At 43.0% G+C, this 18078-nt stretch overlaps 1 protein-coding gene across 2 annotated transcripts in view; it reads left to right on the top strand.

The window, feature by feature from the left end:
- VPS8 (VPS8 subunit of CORVET complex) overlaps positions 1-18078 on the top strand; it is a 79959-nt gene that overhangs the window by 15581 nt on the left and 46300 nt on the right. Inside the window, exons 8-22 of one of the 2 annotated variants that reach the window (XM_075760764.1) lie at positions 1104-1190; positions 2624-2691; positions 3322-3475; positions 3573-3632; positions 4493-4600; positions 5030-5110; positions 6183-6353; positions 8944-9018; positions 9596-9631; positions 11494-11563; positions 13883-13929; positions 14797-14886; positions 15225-15271; positions 15801-16023; positions 16960-17049. In XM_075760764.1, the coding sequence (XP_075616879.1) occupies positions 1104-1190; positions 2624-2691; positions 3322-3475; positions 3573-3632; positions 4493-4600; positions 5030-5110; positions 6183-6353; positions 8944-9018; positions 9596-9631; positions 11494-11563; positions 13883-13929; positions 14797-14886; positions 15225-15271; positions 15801-16023; positions 16960-17049 (1407 nt within the window). Of the gene's footprint in view, positions 1-1103; positions 1191-2623; positions 2692-3321; positions 3476-3572; positions 3633-4492; positions 4601-5029; positions 5111-6182; positions 6354-8943; positions 9019-9595; positions 9632-11493; positions 11585-13882; positions 13930-14796; positions 14887-15224; positions 15272-15800; positions 16024-16959; positions 17050-18078 lie in introns of both variants that reach the window. The other variant, XM_075760763.1, reaches the window with a different exon arrangement.

Here is an 18078-nt window from a genome sequence, read left to right as displayed (position 1 = left end):
CTTACTTCTGTTGCATGACAGAAGCAGCACAGCTTTTGAATTCAGGGGACAAAGGCTTTGAGTCTGCTGGTGTAGTTTTATGCCCTTCTCTCAACCTAAAGAGAGAAAGCAATTCCTGAATAAAAGTTATACTACTAAAACTAAACCAAAACAGATAGAAGTTAACTTGGTAAAACGTAGAGGTCTGTGGAACACAAAGAAGGCTGCTTTGTTTTTCTTTTTAGTTTCATTTCCCTTTGTTCCTTTGGCTTTCGCCTTCATTCTAAATAAAACACACTCCAGTGCCAATGACAGGACTAAATGACAGGCTGCTCCAAACCGTGTGGAAATACAGATTTGATCCATGCAGAGCAGTGGCTGATTTTAAACGATATTCAGATAAAATATTTTGGAGCGGCAGTTCTGAAACATCTGGTCTGTGAAGCTTTGAGAGATAATTTATGGAACCATATAAGATAGTATTTCCAATAAAAATTTTGATTCAAATTATAATCTTCTGAGCTAAATATTCCTCAGTTATGCAGTAAGTAGTTTGAGACTTCCTGCTTCTTAGTTGAGAAATTGCCTGAATTTAATATGCAAGTGCAAGCCAAGCTGTATACACCTACCTGACCTGTGATGCTGAGCAGCTGCAGGAGGAGAAGAGTGACAAGGTTCATGGTAGCCATGGAGATGCTCGAGTTTTGCTAACGGGTGTTGGCAGAGATTATTCAGCTGTTTAGTGATTTTTGTGAGAAGGAAATGCATTGAACCGTTTTGAACAGTGTTGCGCGGTAGCAAAGTTACCTCACGTTCTTTAATTGTGTTATCAGGCAGATAGCTGTGAGGTGAGTGAGTTCGGGCAGGTGGTGAGAGCTTGCCAAAAGGACATGATTCAGAGTTGTGAAGATAACTCTGATGTTGTCCATGAGAGTATAAACAGATAAGTAAACTGCTTGTAAAAACAGGGTAGGAACAGATTTCAGATCACTTTTCTTTAATAGGAAGACCCTACTAACTCAGGATGATATTGGGAATATAGAAATGTATTGATGTACTAACGCACAAGGTGGTGGGGAGAACCCCTTGGCAGTAAATGTGTACTGAGAACAATCTGCTTGCAGATCACAATGTGGGATCTGGCCAGTGGGAAGCTGCTACGATCGATAACAGATGCTCACCCACCAGGAACAGCCATTTTGCACATCAAGGTAATAAACACTACATGTACTCCTTGTTTTCTTTAAAACGTGCTCGTGTTCAGTCAGATGTGTTGACTTTCCTTGTGTAGTACTTTTAGATTTACAGATGAGAGCAGTTACCTAGGAGCTATATGGTGATAGTATCCAGAGGTGAGAAAAATGAGCAGCAATTCTATTTAAAAAGGAAACAGAGTATTTTTAGAGCTGAAATAATAGTATCGGCTGTGAGTTGTACTGTAACAAACAACAGTTGTTGTCTGTTACAACTCCTCTCTCTGGGCCAAAATCTATGAAGAATTAGTTGCTAGAATACGCGTCTCTAAAACTTGCAGTGGTTTGAACTGGATACATGACTTGCCAACTTTAAACTTTTAAGAGAGTCTGAAGTGTAGAAAGTAGCTTCTGTGAGCAGTTTTTCAAATAACTGATTGGGAATGTTCGAGGCGAAAGAGCAATCCGTCTGTGGCTTCTTGTTCAACATAGTGTTGTCGTCACACACAGAAACCCATACCTGATTTTGTGCATGGCTTTGTTTCACGTGGACCTCTCCTACCAGAGCATAATGCTCCTTGCAGCCCAGTCAGAGCAGTGACTTTGCATCACCCGAACTCTTCCCCCTCTTCTTCTTCCCTGGACCCTGCAGAGATGTCCCGGACCCATAGCGTCACACATGGAACTAGTGTAGTGGGTCTGGTGGGGCGTGTTGCTCAAGGAGAGGTTCTCGTGTTCTGGTTTGTCTGACCAGGCTAAGCAAAAATGTTTTGTGGGTGTGAAGGTGCCCTCTTACTGCTGCATCTTCCATGTCTGCCATCTTTTCCCTGTGTGTAAAGACGAATAGTCCCTGTGCCAGGCCGTCTGTTCCTAGCAGCCCCCTTCTCTAGCTCGTGACCTGATGGCAGTACCAGCATTGAAGAGTACTTGGACTCTGCTATACAGCCACGTGCTGGGTTGTAAAGTCCAGAAGGGTGCCTCAGCTGTGGTTGCGACCCTCTCATCTTGATTATTTGGTATCATTAGTAGTTCTGGATGTTTCTGATTTTGATCTCATTGACTGCAGCCCAGTCACCAGCTCTGATACCAACTCGGGCTTGAGGCTGTGAGCTGTTCTAGTGGTATCACAGGTTTTAGTATGCTGTAGTTCTGAGCTGCAACAGAAAGTAACGGGACTTTGGTAACAAAATCTAGCAATAGGGCTTGCTGGAGGGGTGATGGTGAAACACAAAACCTGTGTTTTCTTACACATCGTAAAAAAGCCAGTAATTGTCTCAACTCTGTATGTTAAAGGTGTCTTTCTCGTAGGTGCAATACTTTCTGTGCTGTAAATAATGACATGGCATTATTAACATAATTAGCACATTTCCCCTATCCATTTCATAAGCATAATTTATCCATTTTTTGTAGTTAATTTCTTAGTGCCACTTTTAATCTACTTATGTGCTCAGTTTACAGATGACCCGACGCTTGCAATTTGCAATGACAGCGGAGGCTCCGTTTTTGAACTGTCATTTAAGTAAGATAATAACTCTAAGTACCCATAGAAAGTACAAGAAACAAATGCTGGGTCATAGTTTCTAAAACCTAAGTAAAAAACCCCATTGTAACCAATAAAGCTACTGTCTGAATGTTGAAGGTGTAATTTAGGGCTGCAGTATCATTTCACAGCTGAAGCCAGAGGCTACCTGGCAGTATAACAGGCAAAGAATAGCCTAAGTTAAGGTATCAATGTATTGTCCAGAATCTTGGCATTTTTTGTGGGCTCTTGGTTTTTGTCTTAAAAGGGCTGCCTCCTGGTTTTCCTTTTTTCATTAGTGAGAGCTGCCTTGCAGTAATTGCTTGTTGTCTTTTTAGCTCCTTCAAAAGGAGGAGGGACAAGGAGGAAGCATTGATAGTCTAGGGAGTCTGATCATGTCCAGGAATTTCCAAAAACTTTACTGCTAAATAAGATCTTAAGGAATACTTGTCTGTATCTGAACAGCTGTATGGGACTGTTTCCAGTGACACACTAAAAGTGATCCCTGGAGCTGTGTAAAGGATTTTTTAAAAACAGTATTTATGAAGGATCACTCTTGAGGTTTCATGAGATTGTTGGGCTGATGTCTCCTCGATAGCTGGCCACCACGCTGATTTCTCTTCTCTGCAGGAGGGTTATGGGAGTGAGAACGTGTGAATCTCGATGTCTCTTCAGTGGCTCAAAGGGGGAAGTTTGCTGTATTGAACCATTACATGCAAAAGTTGAGCTGAGAGACCATCCTATCACCCAGTATTCACTGCTGGCCATGGCCTCCCTCACAAAGGTAACTCGCTGCTTGCAGAAGGCTTTGTGTGAGATATCACAAAGTTTTCTGGTATATGCTCAAACATTTTATTTCACCTTTTTGTTTTTTCCTGAAGATACTGGTTATCGGCCTGAAGCCATCTCTGAAAGTGTGGATGACCTTTCCCTATGGTCGTGTGAGTAATGAAGCCAAACAGTTGCTTTTTGGATTATTGCTACAAACAGTTCCTAGAGTGAAGGGGATGAGATTAGGGCCAGACGTTTGGTATCGCTACTTCATCAGCACGCAGTAAACTCTGCGTTGTGGAATTGCAGTGATAATCTGTTGGTCTGCGTGCAGACTGTGGGCAGAGAGGAGGTGAAAAGGCTGCTTTCAGCTGTATCTTTGCGAAGATGCTGAATTTCTCCAATAAGTAGGGAGGGAGGAATGCAGAAGCCCCTCTACTACTTGTCTTCCCTGCTGCAGCCTGGATGTGCCCACAGATGGGACGTTGACCCGATTATGGCTACAGTCACCTTGGACTGGGGCCATTGCTTTGCATAAGAACCATACAACAGAACTCTTAATTTCAATGACAGAAGCAAGGTGGAATTAGAGTGCTAAACAGTTGTCTACACTCTTGGTTATTTGCTTTCGCTAGCCGCTGGTATAATTCCTGTTGGAAAAGCAACTAGGGGAAGATGTGGGATATGTTAGATTGGGAGAATGGAGACAAGGCTGCTAGCAGAGCAGCACAAAGCTGCAGCTTGTCGTAGTCCATCAATCCGTGTGAGACTGGATCTACATGAAGCAGCTAGGACACAGGTTTTGCTCTGACTGGCTGTCCACTTTGCCAAGAGACACAGGTTGACACCCTAAACCATGTGGCTGGACCAAAAAGCTACAGCTTAGCTGCCAGCAGACCAGGAAATTGCTTTACAGCCTGTGTGTCTACATGGCAAAGTCAGTGAGTAGCAGCTGATGAACAGTATGTGTCCTGGAACTGAGGTTCTGCCTTGCGTACCTTAAATACCCACTGTGCTTTTTGTCTAACAGATGGACCCTTCTAGTGTCCCTCTTCTGGCATGGCACTTTGTGGCTGTACAGAACTCTGTGAACCCCATGCTTGCGTTTTGTCGAGGAGACGTCGTTCATTTTCTTCTGGTAAGCCTCAGATGTTTTATGCTGTTTTTCTCAGTTAGTCATGTCTTATTCACGTATTCAGTTGACTGAGCCTCTGTCTCAGTGGAAGTATGATATCTGCGCGTGCTAGGGATGTCTGCAGCTTGCAGCCAGCTTGGGAAAACAAACGCGTTGGTCATTGCTTTTCAGCAAGCAAATTGATCCAGCAGAGAGCATATATTTTTACTGCCCCCTGCTCAGAGCCTTCTGTTTCCTCACTTGCATGAGTGCTTTTGAAAGTGAGACATTACGCTCCATTTGAGAAGCGTGTGTGCTGCTACTGCATGCTCAGCGTGTTTGTCTGAGGGGAGCTCCAGGCTCCTGGAGTTGGTGTGATGCCTTCTGGGAACAGAGGGGTTGAGCTGAAAGATGTCTCTGAGTTGGAGTCAGCATGTCCGATTTCTCTTTTAGGTAAAGAGAGATGATAGTGGTGCAATACACGTCACTAAGCAGAGACAGCTTCATCTACACTATGACCTCATCAACTTTACTGTAAGTCTCAATACTATAGAATGGTTAATTTGGTTTTCACTAGTCTTCTTGTAAATGTATGTCAATAGCCCTTAGTTCTATAAGGTCGGTTTTACAAATGTAGCATGAGAATTGGCTGTGATTTCTGGGGCTAACTGAAAATGTCCTTAAACTTGGGACTCAGTGGAAAACCAGCACAAGTGAAATAGCAAGTAGTAGCTAAAGGGTAAGAAGTTAGAGGCAACGATACTGCCCTTTCTTGGGAAGGAGGGGTAGCCTTGTTGAGGAAATATTTTCAAGGGCCAGAGAGAATCTGGCAAGAAATATTTTTATTCTGTCTTCTCACAAAAAAGAATACAAAATTCTGTGTAATCAGCTCAGTAAATTCTAGTGTTTCCATATATGAGTGCTTGCTAAAGCACCATAATTGTTTGATGCTTTCAACTAAACAAAAAGATGTTGAACTCTAAAACACATTTACAGAATACAGCAAGTAAAACATGAAAGGCCAAAATACCAAGATGGACATCCACATCAGCTGGAATTCGAAGTTCATTAAGAAACTTGCTTGTCTGTTTTAGAAAAAAAAATTGTAAAAGCAGGGGGAAAAAAGCCTTTTTATTTGCAGGGGTTTGAACATAAAAGTAGAAGCCCCAGAATATGAATGACAGACTTCAAATTAAACTTAGATATACTATTTCTCTTTAATGCCTCCTGATGCCGTATTTGCCTCCTGCGGGTTTTGAGAACAGGTGTTGTAGCAGTCTTGGTTTTGAGACGTTTGGATAGAAAGTGTGCCAAAGCATAACTAGTGCACCAAGACGACAAGAACTCTAGAGGATTGCCATTTCTCTACAGGTGTTTTCTGTGGAGAATTTTCTTGGTGTTAAAGCTGATACTCCAAAAGGAGTCTCCCTATCTTTACCTTTGAAGTTATGCATGGGTGCTGTTGTGAAGTGACCGTGTGTAGTAACAAAGCTACTAGCCATCCTAGAACTTCCAGTGTTGATACTCGAGGATATGGCCAGAACCTGTTTAGATGGCCTCTAATTGTGTATGCATTGCTGAAATCTGCCATTTGTTGTGTTTTCAGTGGATAAACTCACGGACAGCAGTGCTTCTGGACAGTGTGGAGAAGCTGCATGTTATAGATCGTCAGACGCAAGAGGAGCTGGAGACCATAGAGATCTCAGAAGTTCAGCTAGTCTACAACAGCAGTCACTTCAAGTCGCTGGCTACGGGAGGCAACGTCAGCGAAGCCCTGGTAGGCACAAATGACCTGCTCGTGTTAGCTAACTCTGTTTCTGATATGCCCTAAGTGGAAGCCCGAAGCTTTGGAAGAAAACCTTTTCGAGCATCTCGGAAATCATACGTGGTGTTGATGTGGCCAATATGTTTCCTTTTGTGCACTGAAGTTTTTAGGTGCCATTCTTAGGTTACCAGGCTTTGGAATGCACTGTACAGGAAAAAAAGCTGATGTGCTTTATTCTTCAAGAGATTCCCACAGGCTTTTCTACTTTGTATGCCACAAATTCTCTGCTGTAGCAGTGCCTGTGCAGTATGTGCATTCCCTGCCCTCGTCTCGTAGGTTGTCATGCAGGGGTAGAGAGGATGAAACATAGTACCTACGCTTGTAGGTACTACACTTCTTTCTTGTTTGAAGTCAAAAGCCAAAACCATCCATAGTGGAAGTGGCAACATTGCGAATGTTGCGTTTTCTACTTTTTCCTGTTTTGTTTATTTGTCTTTCTTTTATTTTGAGTTTCATGCTTGTTGGTTTTTGGTGGGGTTTTTTTGGCCCCTGGCCCCGTGATGTCTGGACATGTTTTATTCCTGAAGTAGGTGTTAATTTCAGTGGCTCCTGATAGCTCGGTAACTCACCTATGCCTCTGCAGCAGACTCACTTTGATGTGGTATTTGTATTGCCATAGCACTCTGGAGGGTTTTTTAAAGCCATAGTTGTGGGACGAGTTATTGCTTTCAGTAGAAAATCAGTTTCTCTATTTTGGAAACAGTTTGCCAAGACTGTGTGTAGGAAATGGCCTTCCATCCTTGCATTCAAGCCTCCCAATGCCTCACCAGAGATAGCCCAGCAGCTCTGAAATTCCACAGCTGGGCTATACAGTTCCTATTTGATTCGGCCCAATGAGACTTGCCGGCCCAAACAACTAGCAGAAGGCTCATATGGGTCTGTAGTTTTGGATCCGCATTTTCAAGCCCAGCATATGGTTATAACTTGGGTCCAGAAGCCTAATGAGAAGTGCCTTCAATGCAGGGTGACAGGATTTACTAACAATAATAAAAAAAATATCTCTGTTGTGGTTCCCTTTGAGCACTAAAGGGACAGAGTGTTTCTTCCAGTCTGAATGGCCAGATCCATGAGGCGCCTTTGCTAGATCTACATAGCTGCTGCTTACCTGGCTTTCACTGCTTTATCTGCTTCACGTTGCTAGCATTGCTGTCGTTCTTTCTGCTGCAGATGCATACTGAGGAAGAAAGAGGCAGAAAGCAGAGTCTAGTCTAAGTTAGCTTATGTGCTGTCTGCCACGTGATCTGGAATTGCCAGGCACAACCTCACAGAACATAGATTGGCACTAAGGTGGTATACGAGCTCTCCTTGCTAGGGTATGTCGTTATTCACAGCCTTTCACTCAATTCCAGAAACTCTGCAGTGTCCTGTGAGGAATTCTGGTGGCTGCTGCCATCAAAGCCAGAGACATGTGGCTTGAAAAACTGGTGGGCCCAAATAAGTGCTGTCTGTTAAAATGCTATTGTGAATCTAGAAAAGACCCCTAGCTAATTCAGACTGTAAGTGGTAGGTGAGATCCGAAGTCTATAATGCCATTTTGAAATACTGAGGAGATGAAACAGGTAGTCTTTTTCCCTGCATTTCAGTAGGAACTACAAGACAACCTATTCCAGAGCAATTGAATCAAGGACAGCTTCTGATGGGAAGCTTTTGGTTTGTTTTCATGCCTCAGAGGCTCAGAAATACACCTTTTCCTGCGTTAGTTCTGCAGACGCTCTGGAAGGCAAATCCTAGAGGAGGCTGCTACTCCCATAAGAAATATTGTGGTTTCAGAGCTGTCTGGGTTTGTGGATGAAGACTGTCAGGCATCTAAAGAGAGATGCAGGAAATACCTGCTACTTCAGCCTTAGGTTCTGTGCTGAGCAGGTTGAAGTGTTACCGTAGCAGTCCCTGGAATGGACGTGCTTTTCAGCAGTGGGAAGAGATCCAGGAAGCTTCCCTACCTGACCAGACTGAGAAGAGTACAGGACAAACAGCCTGTGTCTGTGTCTCCAGCCTGTGTAACTGTGTAGCAGAGCGGGAAGCAAGCACTGCCTGTGCAGTGTGGTAAAATCTCTAATTTTGGTGTGATACTCCATTTCTCACGTTGTAAATGTGGCCATATGCAGCCTTTTGAACACTAGTTACTGGCATTCAGACTTCTGTTGTAGCAAATCTCACTTCAACAATATTCTTTCCATCTGTGTCTCCTAAACATTTGCTCTTGAGTAAGATTGTGAAGAAGCAGAAGACAAGGAAATAGCCCCCATGACTTTTTTTGTATGAGGATAGACACAGAGCACTGTTTGTGGGTCCTTATGACTCCATTGTGTTTTCTGGGCAGCCAGAGCTCAGTAGCACTTTAAGCTGCAGTCACAAGCAGCATGGAGTGACAGCAGAGCTTTTTTACTTACTACAGCCCAGCAATCTGTGGTGTTCTCTCCCAATCCTCATTTTGATTTCTGAAGTACAAAGTGTCTCTAAAGTTCAAGTGTATATATGTTTCTTGGGAAATTTTACATAAACAAAAAGCAGTTTTACTCGCCTGTAATTTTTCTCCCTGTAGGCATTGGTTGGAGAGAAAGCTTGTTATCAGTCCATCAGCAGCTGTGGTGGTCAGATCTTTTACCTTGGAACTAAGGTAGATGTGGGGAGTTTTTAATAAAAATACAGGGCATTCACTATTGATGGTGCCTCATCTTTTGGAGAATGGCAATTTTTTATTCTATGAGATGTGAATCAGGGATGGGTTCTCTGTGCACTTATCTTGTGGGATTAAAGAAATGCACAATAATTCTTAGCCAAGGTACGGGCTAAGTAAGGTGTTGTCATAGTTTCACGGTATCCTGGTTCATGCTGCTTCAGGGTAGACTTAGCGTGGCTTTACTGCCATCTCTTCTGTCCTAAGTTTTAATTTCTTTGTCCTAAATGTGCTAGTGAGTAAACAGAAGAAAATAAGACAGCAGGGAAAATTAGACTGTATTGTCTGGGATGATAAAAGGAATATCCTGTTCACTCTTCCTGCCCTGCAGTGCAGGCTGTCTGTGAAAAGGCAAGGTTTTCTGTTAAATATAAACATCCAATTTATTCCTGCCTTGCCAAGCCTGAGGGTTGTGTTACTTAGCTTCATCTGTGCCATTATGCTGTGGTGGAGCTGTGGGATACCATAGGCTGCATGAGCAACTGTAAGTAAATAACTTTTTTTTTCTTTTTCCTAGTCTGTTCACGTCATGACATTGAGAAGCTGGAGAGAGGTATGTTGAGAGGAAAACTGTACAGCTTAGTAGCTTCAAATTGCCTAAATATCGCTTGAGAGGAGGGAGGGAGCATTTGTGAAGCATGATCTGAGTGCTGTGCTCAGGATTGCCGACTGCTGCACACAGCCAGCACAGTGGTTACGCTGCTTTCCATGGTGGGATGCTACGGGACTCCTGGTAGCATGAACTTGCAGGCTGAATGGATGTGTTCCTGTGTTGTTCTTTTTGCTGGAGTTAAACAACAGTTTTTCCTTTCTGGATCATCACTTTGCAGTATGTTGGTTCAGTGTATGCATGTTCTCTCTTGGACTTTGTTTTGCAAGGCTCTTTCATCATCCTCTTGTAAGATTACCTTCCCATTTCTTTCTTTTTTTCGTAGTCACTGTTCTCTGCACCTCCTTTTGCTCAGTTTTTTGAACATAGGTAAACACTTTGGCACATGTTACTCTGGGGAGGGTCTTAAAAGTGCCATCTCTACTAGATATGTCATTCCTCATATATCCTTGGGTCTCATTTTGCTGTTCTTTTTGGCTACATGACATCAGTGGCTTGTGGCATTCCGGATATTCACCAGTACCCCATAGCCAAACTCTGATTTCTGCTGTAAGTTGCTTGTGCCATTGGATTGCATCATACTTCTGTTACCCAGCTTTGGGGGTCATCCTATTGTTTCTGTCTTTCTGGTCTTCTATCTCACATTACATGTTGACAGATGGGCATCAGCTTCATTAGGAAATTCAGCTTATGCCCAGTTAGTTGACCAAAGCATTATGTAGAAGGGGGCTTGAAGGCTGATTCTCAAGGAGCTCCCCAGTAGTCATTTCTTTCCAGTCTCACATTTCTCCTTAAAGCAGTGACCTTCACCATTTTCCTCTTACCTACTTTATGGCTCTTGTACTCATCCATGATTATAAGCTCCTCCATGTGATGCTGTATCAGGACCTTTAATAAAATATGAATGGTTCAGCTCTATTGAACTTTGGTACAGTTGCTGGTTTTGGTTACCAAGACCACTTTCTTCTGCTAGTTTTCCCTCCAGCCATGCACTACCGACTTTGGTTTGGTAAACTGTTAATGGAAAGTCTTGCTTTGACCCATCATTTAATGTACTGGTTTTCACAGAATTCAGGTCATCACAACTTACATGCTTTGAGCCAACCTCCTCCTAAATTGCTATATGGTTTCTGTTGTGCTGGAGGCCTCTTTATTGTAGGGGACTTAGTCGAGTTGTAATCGAGGATGTGAGGTATTAGAGTGTGAAGCGAGAATTAGTTCTTGCCGCAGTACATAATGCTGCTCTGAGGCTCAGAATCTCTTCTGTCAAACAGTACTTTAACATTTTGACCTAGCATGCCAAGACAAGTGATGCTTGACCTTGGGTGCTAATGATTCCTTAAAGCAGAACCTACTTTTGACTTCAATCCTTGCTGACTGTGAGCTCAGGAGAAAATAAAGGGTAGGATGAGTATGCCTGGATGCTGAAAACATGCCCGAGGTTTTTTTGTTGTGCTCTAAGTGATGAGGCAAGGATGGGGAATGGAAAATTTTGATTGTGGTTGCAGACACTCGCTGATGCTGTGGGTCTCCATCCATTAAGCATCTGACCTAAAATATAGCCCACAGAGACTTCATGTACTGGGGCCTGATGCTTCTTAGTTTCTTTTAACTGTCCAGCAGAAAATGTACATATGAAAGAATCTTTTTAAGATACTGTCCTTTACTGCAATGTGTTGAGAGCTGCTGAAGTTTCTTGTCCTCTTTCTGTCAGGGATCATGACCCATTACTGGGAAAATGCTGGTCTTAAATGGGAGGGGGTCGTCTCTTCCGTAATACTAAGGTCCAATATTCCTTGTTTTAGAGAGTCGACCACCTTCTGAAACAAGAGCGTCTCACTGATGCCCTGGCTCTAGCTTGGTCTTTTTATGAAGGTAAAGCAAAGGCTGTAGTAGGTAAGTTTGGGGTGGTTGTTGGGGTTTTTTGTGTGTTTGGTGGGGTTTTATTATTGAAACCACTAGGGAAGGTTTTAAACCTATTCATGTACAGAAATAATTTTTTCAGGGGTGAAAAAAAAAGGGAAGAGAATTGAATTGAAGAAGAGAAAGTAGGATGTGCTGCTTTGGGTTTGGCAGAAACACCACCTTTATATGGATTGCTTTGATTTTTTTTTTTTTTTTGAGTCATATTCCCTTTAGCAGTCAAATGAAAATCAGACTTGGTTTGTGTTGTAACTCCTATCTGTTGTCACTTTGCCATGAAGGAGGTGGATCCAGGTGTGGGATATTTAGCCTGCTAAAATATTCCTGAAGGTCATGCATGACCTGTAGGTAATTTTTGCTGTGACGTTCTGTCAGCTCTGCCAAGCAAATTCTTTCATTCAGGTCTCCTCTGACTATACAACCGACTGAAAGAACTGCTGGGTTTTGGCACCATGTTTCCTATGAAGGAGGATACTTCACTTAAATTGTTATGATAAACATGTTAATTATGCCAGAAACTGCTGCTTGAACAGTCTGATTTGGAGTGGACACATTGACTTTTCAGCAAATAACTTCTGATGGTTTTGACAGTTGAGACTCAAGTTCTCAGGATAAGATCCTTCTGCTGTGAAATTGCTAGTATATGATGATGTGTCTCATTTCAATGCATGGATATAATGCAATTAAGGGGATATTTTTTCAGTATTCAAAGAATTACTATATTTTTGAGTTGGCATTTAAGAATTTTTTTCCCTTATATGCACTTAATTCAGTTTCTTTGCATCAAGGCATCCTCCAGCAATTAGCCTCATGTACACAGTCTTTGACAGCCCTCCATTAATTGTTTGCTCGATGTTAAACAGCACTCGGATCTGTTCTTGCCATTCCTGTGCTGGAACAGTCTTTACATTGGGAGAAAGTTTTTCAGAAGAAGAGTGGGCTAAAAGTAGAACATAAATTATGTATTTAGCTGTCTCGACCTCTGTATCTTAAGGGTACCGGTGCTAGCATCTGAACTGTAGGATTTGGCCTCTTCAGGGATCTGCTTGGTAGAATACCACGGGAAAAAGCCCTGGAAGGAAGAGGGGCCCAAGAGAGCTGGCTAATATTCAAGGGTCACCTCCTTCATGCTCAGGAGCGATGCATCCCAGCAAAGAGGAAGTCAAGCAAAAACACCAAGAGGCCCCTGTGGATGAACAAGGAGCTCCTGGGCAAAATCAAACAAAAGAAGGGAAGCCTTCAGAGGGTGGAAGCAAGAGCAGGTAGCCTGGGAGGAATACAGAGAAACTGAGCAGCCAGGGAGCAGGTTAGGAAAGCCAAAGCCCTGATAGAAATTAGTCTGGCCAGGGATGTCAAGGACAACAAGAAAAGCTTCTATAGGTATGTCAGTGATAAAAGGAGGACAAGGGAAAATGTGGGTCCCCTCTGGAATGAAACGGGTGACCTGGTTACCCAGGATATGGAGAAGGCTGACGTACTCAATGACTTCTTTGCCTCAGTCTTCACTGGCAAATGCTTGAGCCACACTGCCCAGGTCACAGAAGGCAGGGACTGGGAGAATGCAGAACCACCCACTGTAGGAGAAGATCAGGTTCAGGAATATCTAAGGAACCTGAAGGTGCACAAGTGCATGGGACCTGATGAGTTGCATCCGTGGGTCTTGAGGGAACTGGCGGATGAAATGGCCAGGCCACTCGCCATCATATTTGAGAAGTTCTGGCAATCTGGTGAAGTTCCCACTGACTGGAAGAGGGGGAACATAACCCCCATTTTTAAGAAGGGAAAAAAGGAAGACCCAGGGAACTACAGGCCAGTCAGTCTCACCTCCCTGCCTGGCAAGATTATAGAGCAGATCCTCCTGGAGACTATGCTCAGGCACATGGAAAATAAGGAGGTGATTGGTGACAGCCAACATGGCTTCACTAAGGGCAAATCGTGCCTGACAAATTTGGTGGCCTTCTACGGTGGGGTTACAGCATCGGTGGATAAGGGAATGGCAGCTGACGTCATCTACCTGGACTTCTGCGAGGCATTTGACACTGTCCTGCACGACATCCTTGTCTCTAAATTGGAGAGACATGGATTCAATGGATGGACCACTTGGTGGATAAGGAATTGGCTGGATGGCCGCACTCAAAGAGTTGTGGTCAACGGCTCAACGTCCAAGTGGAGAACAGTGACGAGTGGCATTCCTCAGGGGTTGGTACCGGGACTTTATTTCTACTGGTAGCTTAGATGAGAAAAGCTTTTTCTTTCTGCCCCCCTTTCTAGGCTTATCTGGGGACACAAGCAAGCGGAAAGCAGTCATTGCGGACAGAGTGAGTCACTGATCTCTTCCTAACTGGATTTTCACGTGATACTAACTGTGTTCCTGGAAGGAATGGCTTCTGTCCTCCAGAAGTTAATCCAACTAAGTCTAGAACATGTAGACATGCCTCTCGTGCTAAAATTGTGAGCAGGATTTTAGAAGACACTTGAAAATACCTTTTGCATAAAGGTGAAGATAAAATCTGCAGCAGTGGCAAATCAAAATGTGACATTATCATCCAGGCCTTGAGATCTCTGGTCCCCTCACAGTGCAGAGAAACCTTTTTTGTAGGTAACTCCAGAGTTTCCTGACCTTTGGTTGGCAAGTATCCATCAGTATGTAACTTGCTTACTCTCAGGATGGAAACTTTGCTCCATGTAGACATGGAATAAACTCTTCAAATGATCAGTTGTTACAGAAACCTTTTTCTGGGGAGGGCATGTTTAAAATACGCAATAATTATGCAGCTATACTTTGTTCTTCATGTATATTTTATTTGCAGGTAATTAAGTTTTGCTGTTTAAGAAACTATAACTTAAGCTTTGCATAAAAGCGTGACCCACATGACCCTCACGCTTCAGAATGTGTTCATCTGCCTAAAATTCGCTGGCAGACTGTCTGCCCACTTTCTTGATCGGTTAAAGTTAGCGTAGGCTTTCAATATCCCACTGGGCCACTTCTATGCCATGTCATGCCATTGTCTTTTTTTTTCCCCTCTTCTCCTTCCTGCACACAGTAGTTCATACCCAAAATGGGACAACAGAGTCCCATTTTGGACAACAGTGCTGCCAGCCCCCAAGTCAGTCTGTTAAATGTATGACCAAGTAGGAGCTCTAGTGTAGGATTTGAATGAAAGTTCTTGTTTATTGTAATTCAGATGGTTGAAATCCTTCTCCATTACGCTGATCGGACTTTGAAGAAATGTCCTGACCAAGGAAAAATCCAGGTTATGGAGCAACATTTTCAGGTATGGTGATCCAGAGGACCCTCTTGTATAGATATATTAAATTTTTTAATCGGGCTTTGCTTTGCTGCAAAAATTACTTGTCTATTTTTGAAAAATATTGCTGTGGTTCACCTGAACTCTCACCTCTGTTGTGTGCACTAAGGAAATCGGGACAAGTTGAGTTGTTCTCCATATGAACCAGTACATGGGAAAACCTGTAACTGTGCCAGCTACCAGCTAATTCAAATAACTCATGGATTCTGCTCTGTATTAGCAAGGCTTCGTTTTGTGCTCTGCAGGATGTGCTACTTGGCAGGATTTCTGCCAGTCCCTACAGCTTGTTTATGTTTCTTCTGCAGGACGTGGTGCCTGTCATAGTTGATTACTCCCTCTTACTCCAGCGCACGTAAGTCTGAGTTTGCAAGTCTCTCTCCCAAGGCAGACCACCAACCCATGTAGTCCTGAGTGCTGTCTCATATAATATCACACGGTTTAGAGGAAATGTATCATGTCATTGTCTTGTCATGTCATATATCACATCACAGTTTAGAGGAATGCTGAAAAACTGATGCTAAAGTCAGGGTACTCAGTACTCAAAGAAAAGCGTGTCTTAAATTTTCATTGATGTGTTGAAGAAGAATTTGCTTCAAACTGTTTCCCCCACAGTATTGCCTTAAGAAAGAAGCTGCTTTGATAGATTTTCCTGTTGTCATCATTTCTCCTCTAACAGCAGATTTTTGCTGCAACATCCCTAGCTGATTTATTCTGTGTAGCTGCCTGTAACTTGCGTCAGTACAGGAGCTGAACCAGGGCATTCAGCTCCTGCATCTGAGAAATACAGAGAAAATGGGATTTAATTCAGAGCCCTCAGAAAGCAAATAAGTAAGGAGATTTTAATAAGATTATTTGATAACTAAACACTTCTTTCCTCCTAGGGATCTATTGTTTAACCAGATATATGATAAGATGAGTGAGAATTCTGTAGCTAAAGGCATCTTTCTGGAGTGCTTGGAGCCATACATCTTAAGTGATAAGCTGATGGGAATCACAGCTCAAGTGATGAAAGACTTGCTGCTTCACTTCCAAGACAAGAACAGGTTGGAAAATTTGGAAGCCTGCATTGTGCATATGGATATCACCAGCTTAGACATACAGCAGGTGAGCTGTTGTACTGCATACTGTATTGAGTTCCTCTGAATAAATGACAGCATCCCCTAGTCGCTGATGCGAACTTCTTGTACTTTTAAGCACAGCAGAGCACGTGGAAAACAAGGTGTCACCTTTCAACAGACAAGACTTCCCTTTGTGATTTTTGGTCACGAGTTTGTAACAGAACTTAGCCTTGTGTCCCTGGGATCAAATTCAATGAATGTGGGAATTATTTAGCATGGCTATGTCCATCCTGTTACATGGATGCTCCTGTAAATATGTTTTGCTCCCCCAGTTTGTATCCTGGCATAGGTTAATGCATCAGCAGCTGATGTGCTGGAAGCTACTAGTTCATCAGGATGAGTCTGATACTCACAGTCTTTCCCGATTTGAGTACTTAGCTAACATCAAAGGCTGCAGGGGCACAAAAAACTGTGAGTTTGGTGCCTGCCAGCCTGCTCTGCTCAGGTGCTGGCTCTTGCATGACAAAGTTAGTGGAGCAAGGCAGTGTTCCTGCTGGGTAGTCCTGTTTTCCTTGGCCAGTTTTTGTTCCTGCAGCATGGCTTTCCATTCCAAGGAGGGAACTGCTTGGGAACTTGACAAAATGATTCACAAACCCAACCAAGAGGCAAACGAGTGCAATCAAGGGTTTTGAAAAACTGATTTTTTTTTTTTATTCCTTAACCTCATGCAGATTATGGATGTTAGAATCTAGACAGTTAGATTCCATGTTTGGTGCATGAGCAATAAGCTGGATACTCCCTTTGGAGATTTGGGGTCCTGGCAGAGGCTGTTTCTGCGAGTGGAAACTCTCATCCTGCTTTAAATCATACTGTCAGGTGATGTGAATGCAAGCACAGAGATTGTATTTGAGAGACTGGGGAATGAGAAAACTGTGAGCTAAGAGCAGCTGTATATCTACATTGTGCTTTGTTTGCCTTGCAGGTAGTTCTTCTGTGCTGGGAAAACCATCTCTATGATGCCATGATCTACGTCTACAACAGTGGGATGAATGACTTCATTAGCCCCATGGAGGTAGGAAGGATGCTCAGTGCAGTGAGTTGTTATTTGTGTGTTCAGCACACAGCCTTTCAGAGAAACAGCATTTCAAACCCAATGCATTATCTTCTCATTCAGTTTGTATATGTTCTTTTTGGTTTTCATTTCCAGAGAGAAATCTTGTATGATACATGCAGTTTATTAGACTAGACACGATAGAGGAAGAAAGTAATTTGTAATTACTGTACTTTAGAACGCAAATTTCCCTGCTGAGGTAGCAATGCTCTGCAAAGTTACAGCAGGAAATTTAGTCTTGTTAACAAACATAAAACAAAAGCAGCAGAAGAGAATAACACGACAGCTTAAGGAGATTGCATTGCAGCACTGTCTGCTGACAGCTTTGTTGCTGGGGGTGAGCCTGGCCTATGTGGCGTGACGTGCTGAGAAAGCATCAACTTGCTGCACGATGGGATTAATGGGGGTGTAGGCGTGAGAGGTTCTGTGAACACCTCATGCTTTATTTCCTTCATACTGTTCTTCCTCTGCTGACAAAATAGTATATTAATAAAGTATGACATAGTAATGCAAGCAAAGAGTGAACTTACCTGTGTACGGAGGTCAGAAAAAAGGCTAGAAACAGTCCTTGTGTTGAGGCAGGCGTTGCTCTTTGTGCTTGGGTCTGACCTATCAACCTCAACGCGATGCTGTGACTGAAGGCCCTGTTGCTGCTGCTAATGCTAAAGATGTGCCTGACACACCGATTGTTCTTGAAACCTATAGCTATAATGTCAAGATTTTTCGTTATAGAAGCACTGCTGGTATTTTCTCAGTAGTGCTGAAACAGAGAGCTGGGCCCATTCGAGTGTGAAAATGTTAAACTGCCCAATTTTTAGCAGTTAATCTCATTGGATTTTCCTCAGGAAGGAGATTCTTTAGGTGTTTGTGACTTTAAAAAGGACTTCCAGAACCCTAGCACTAGCTGTATGAGTACAAATAACTTTTTTTGGTTTCTAGAGCTAAGTATTTAGACGAGTCCTCATTCTACATAGCCATACTAAAGGCTCT

Source organism: Balearica regulorum, chromosome 9 (genome assembly GCF_011004875.1).
Source record: "Balearica regulorum gibbericeps isolate bBalReg1 chromosome 9, bBalReg1.pri, whole genome shotgun sequence".
NCBI lineage: Eukaryota > Metazoa > Chordata > Aves > Gruiformes > Gruidae > Balearica > Balearica regulorum.
The sequence above is the reverse complement of the archived record's forward strand: the minus strand, read 5'-3'. Positions and strand labels throughout refer to the sequence as shown.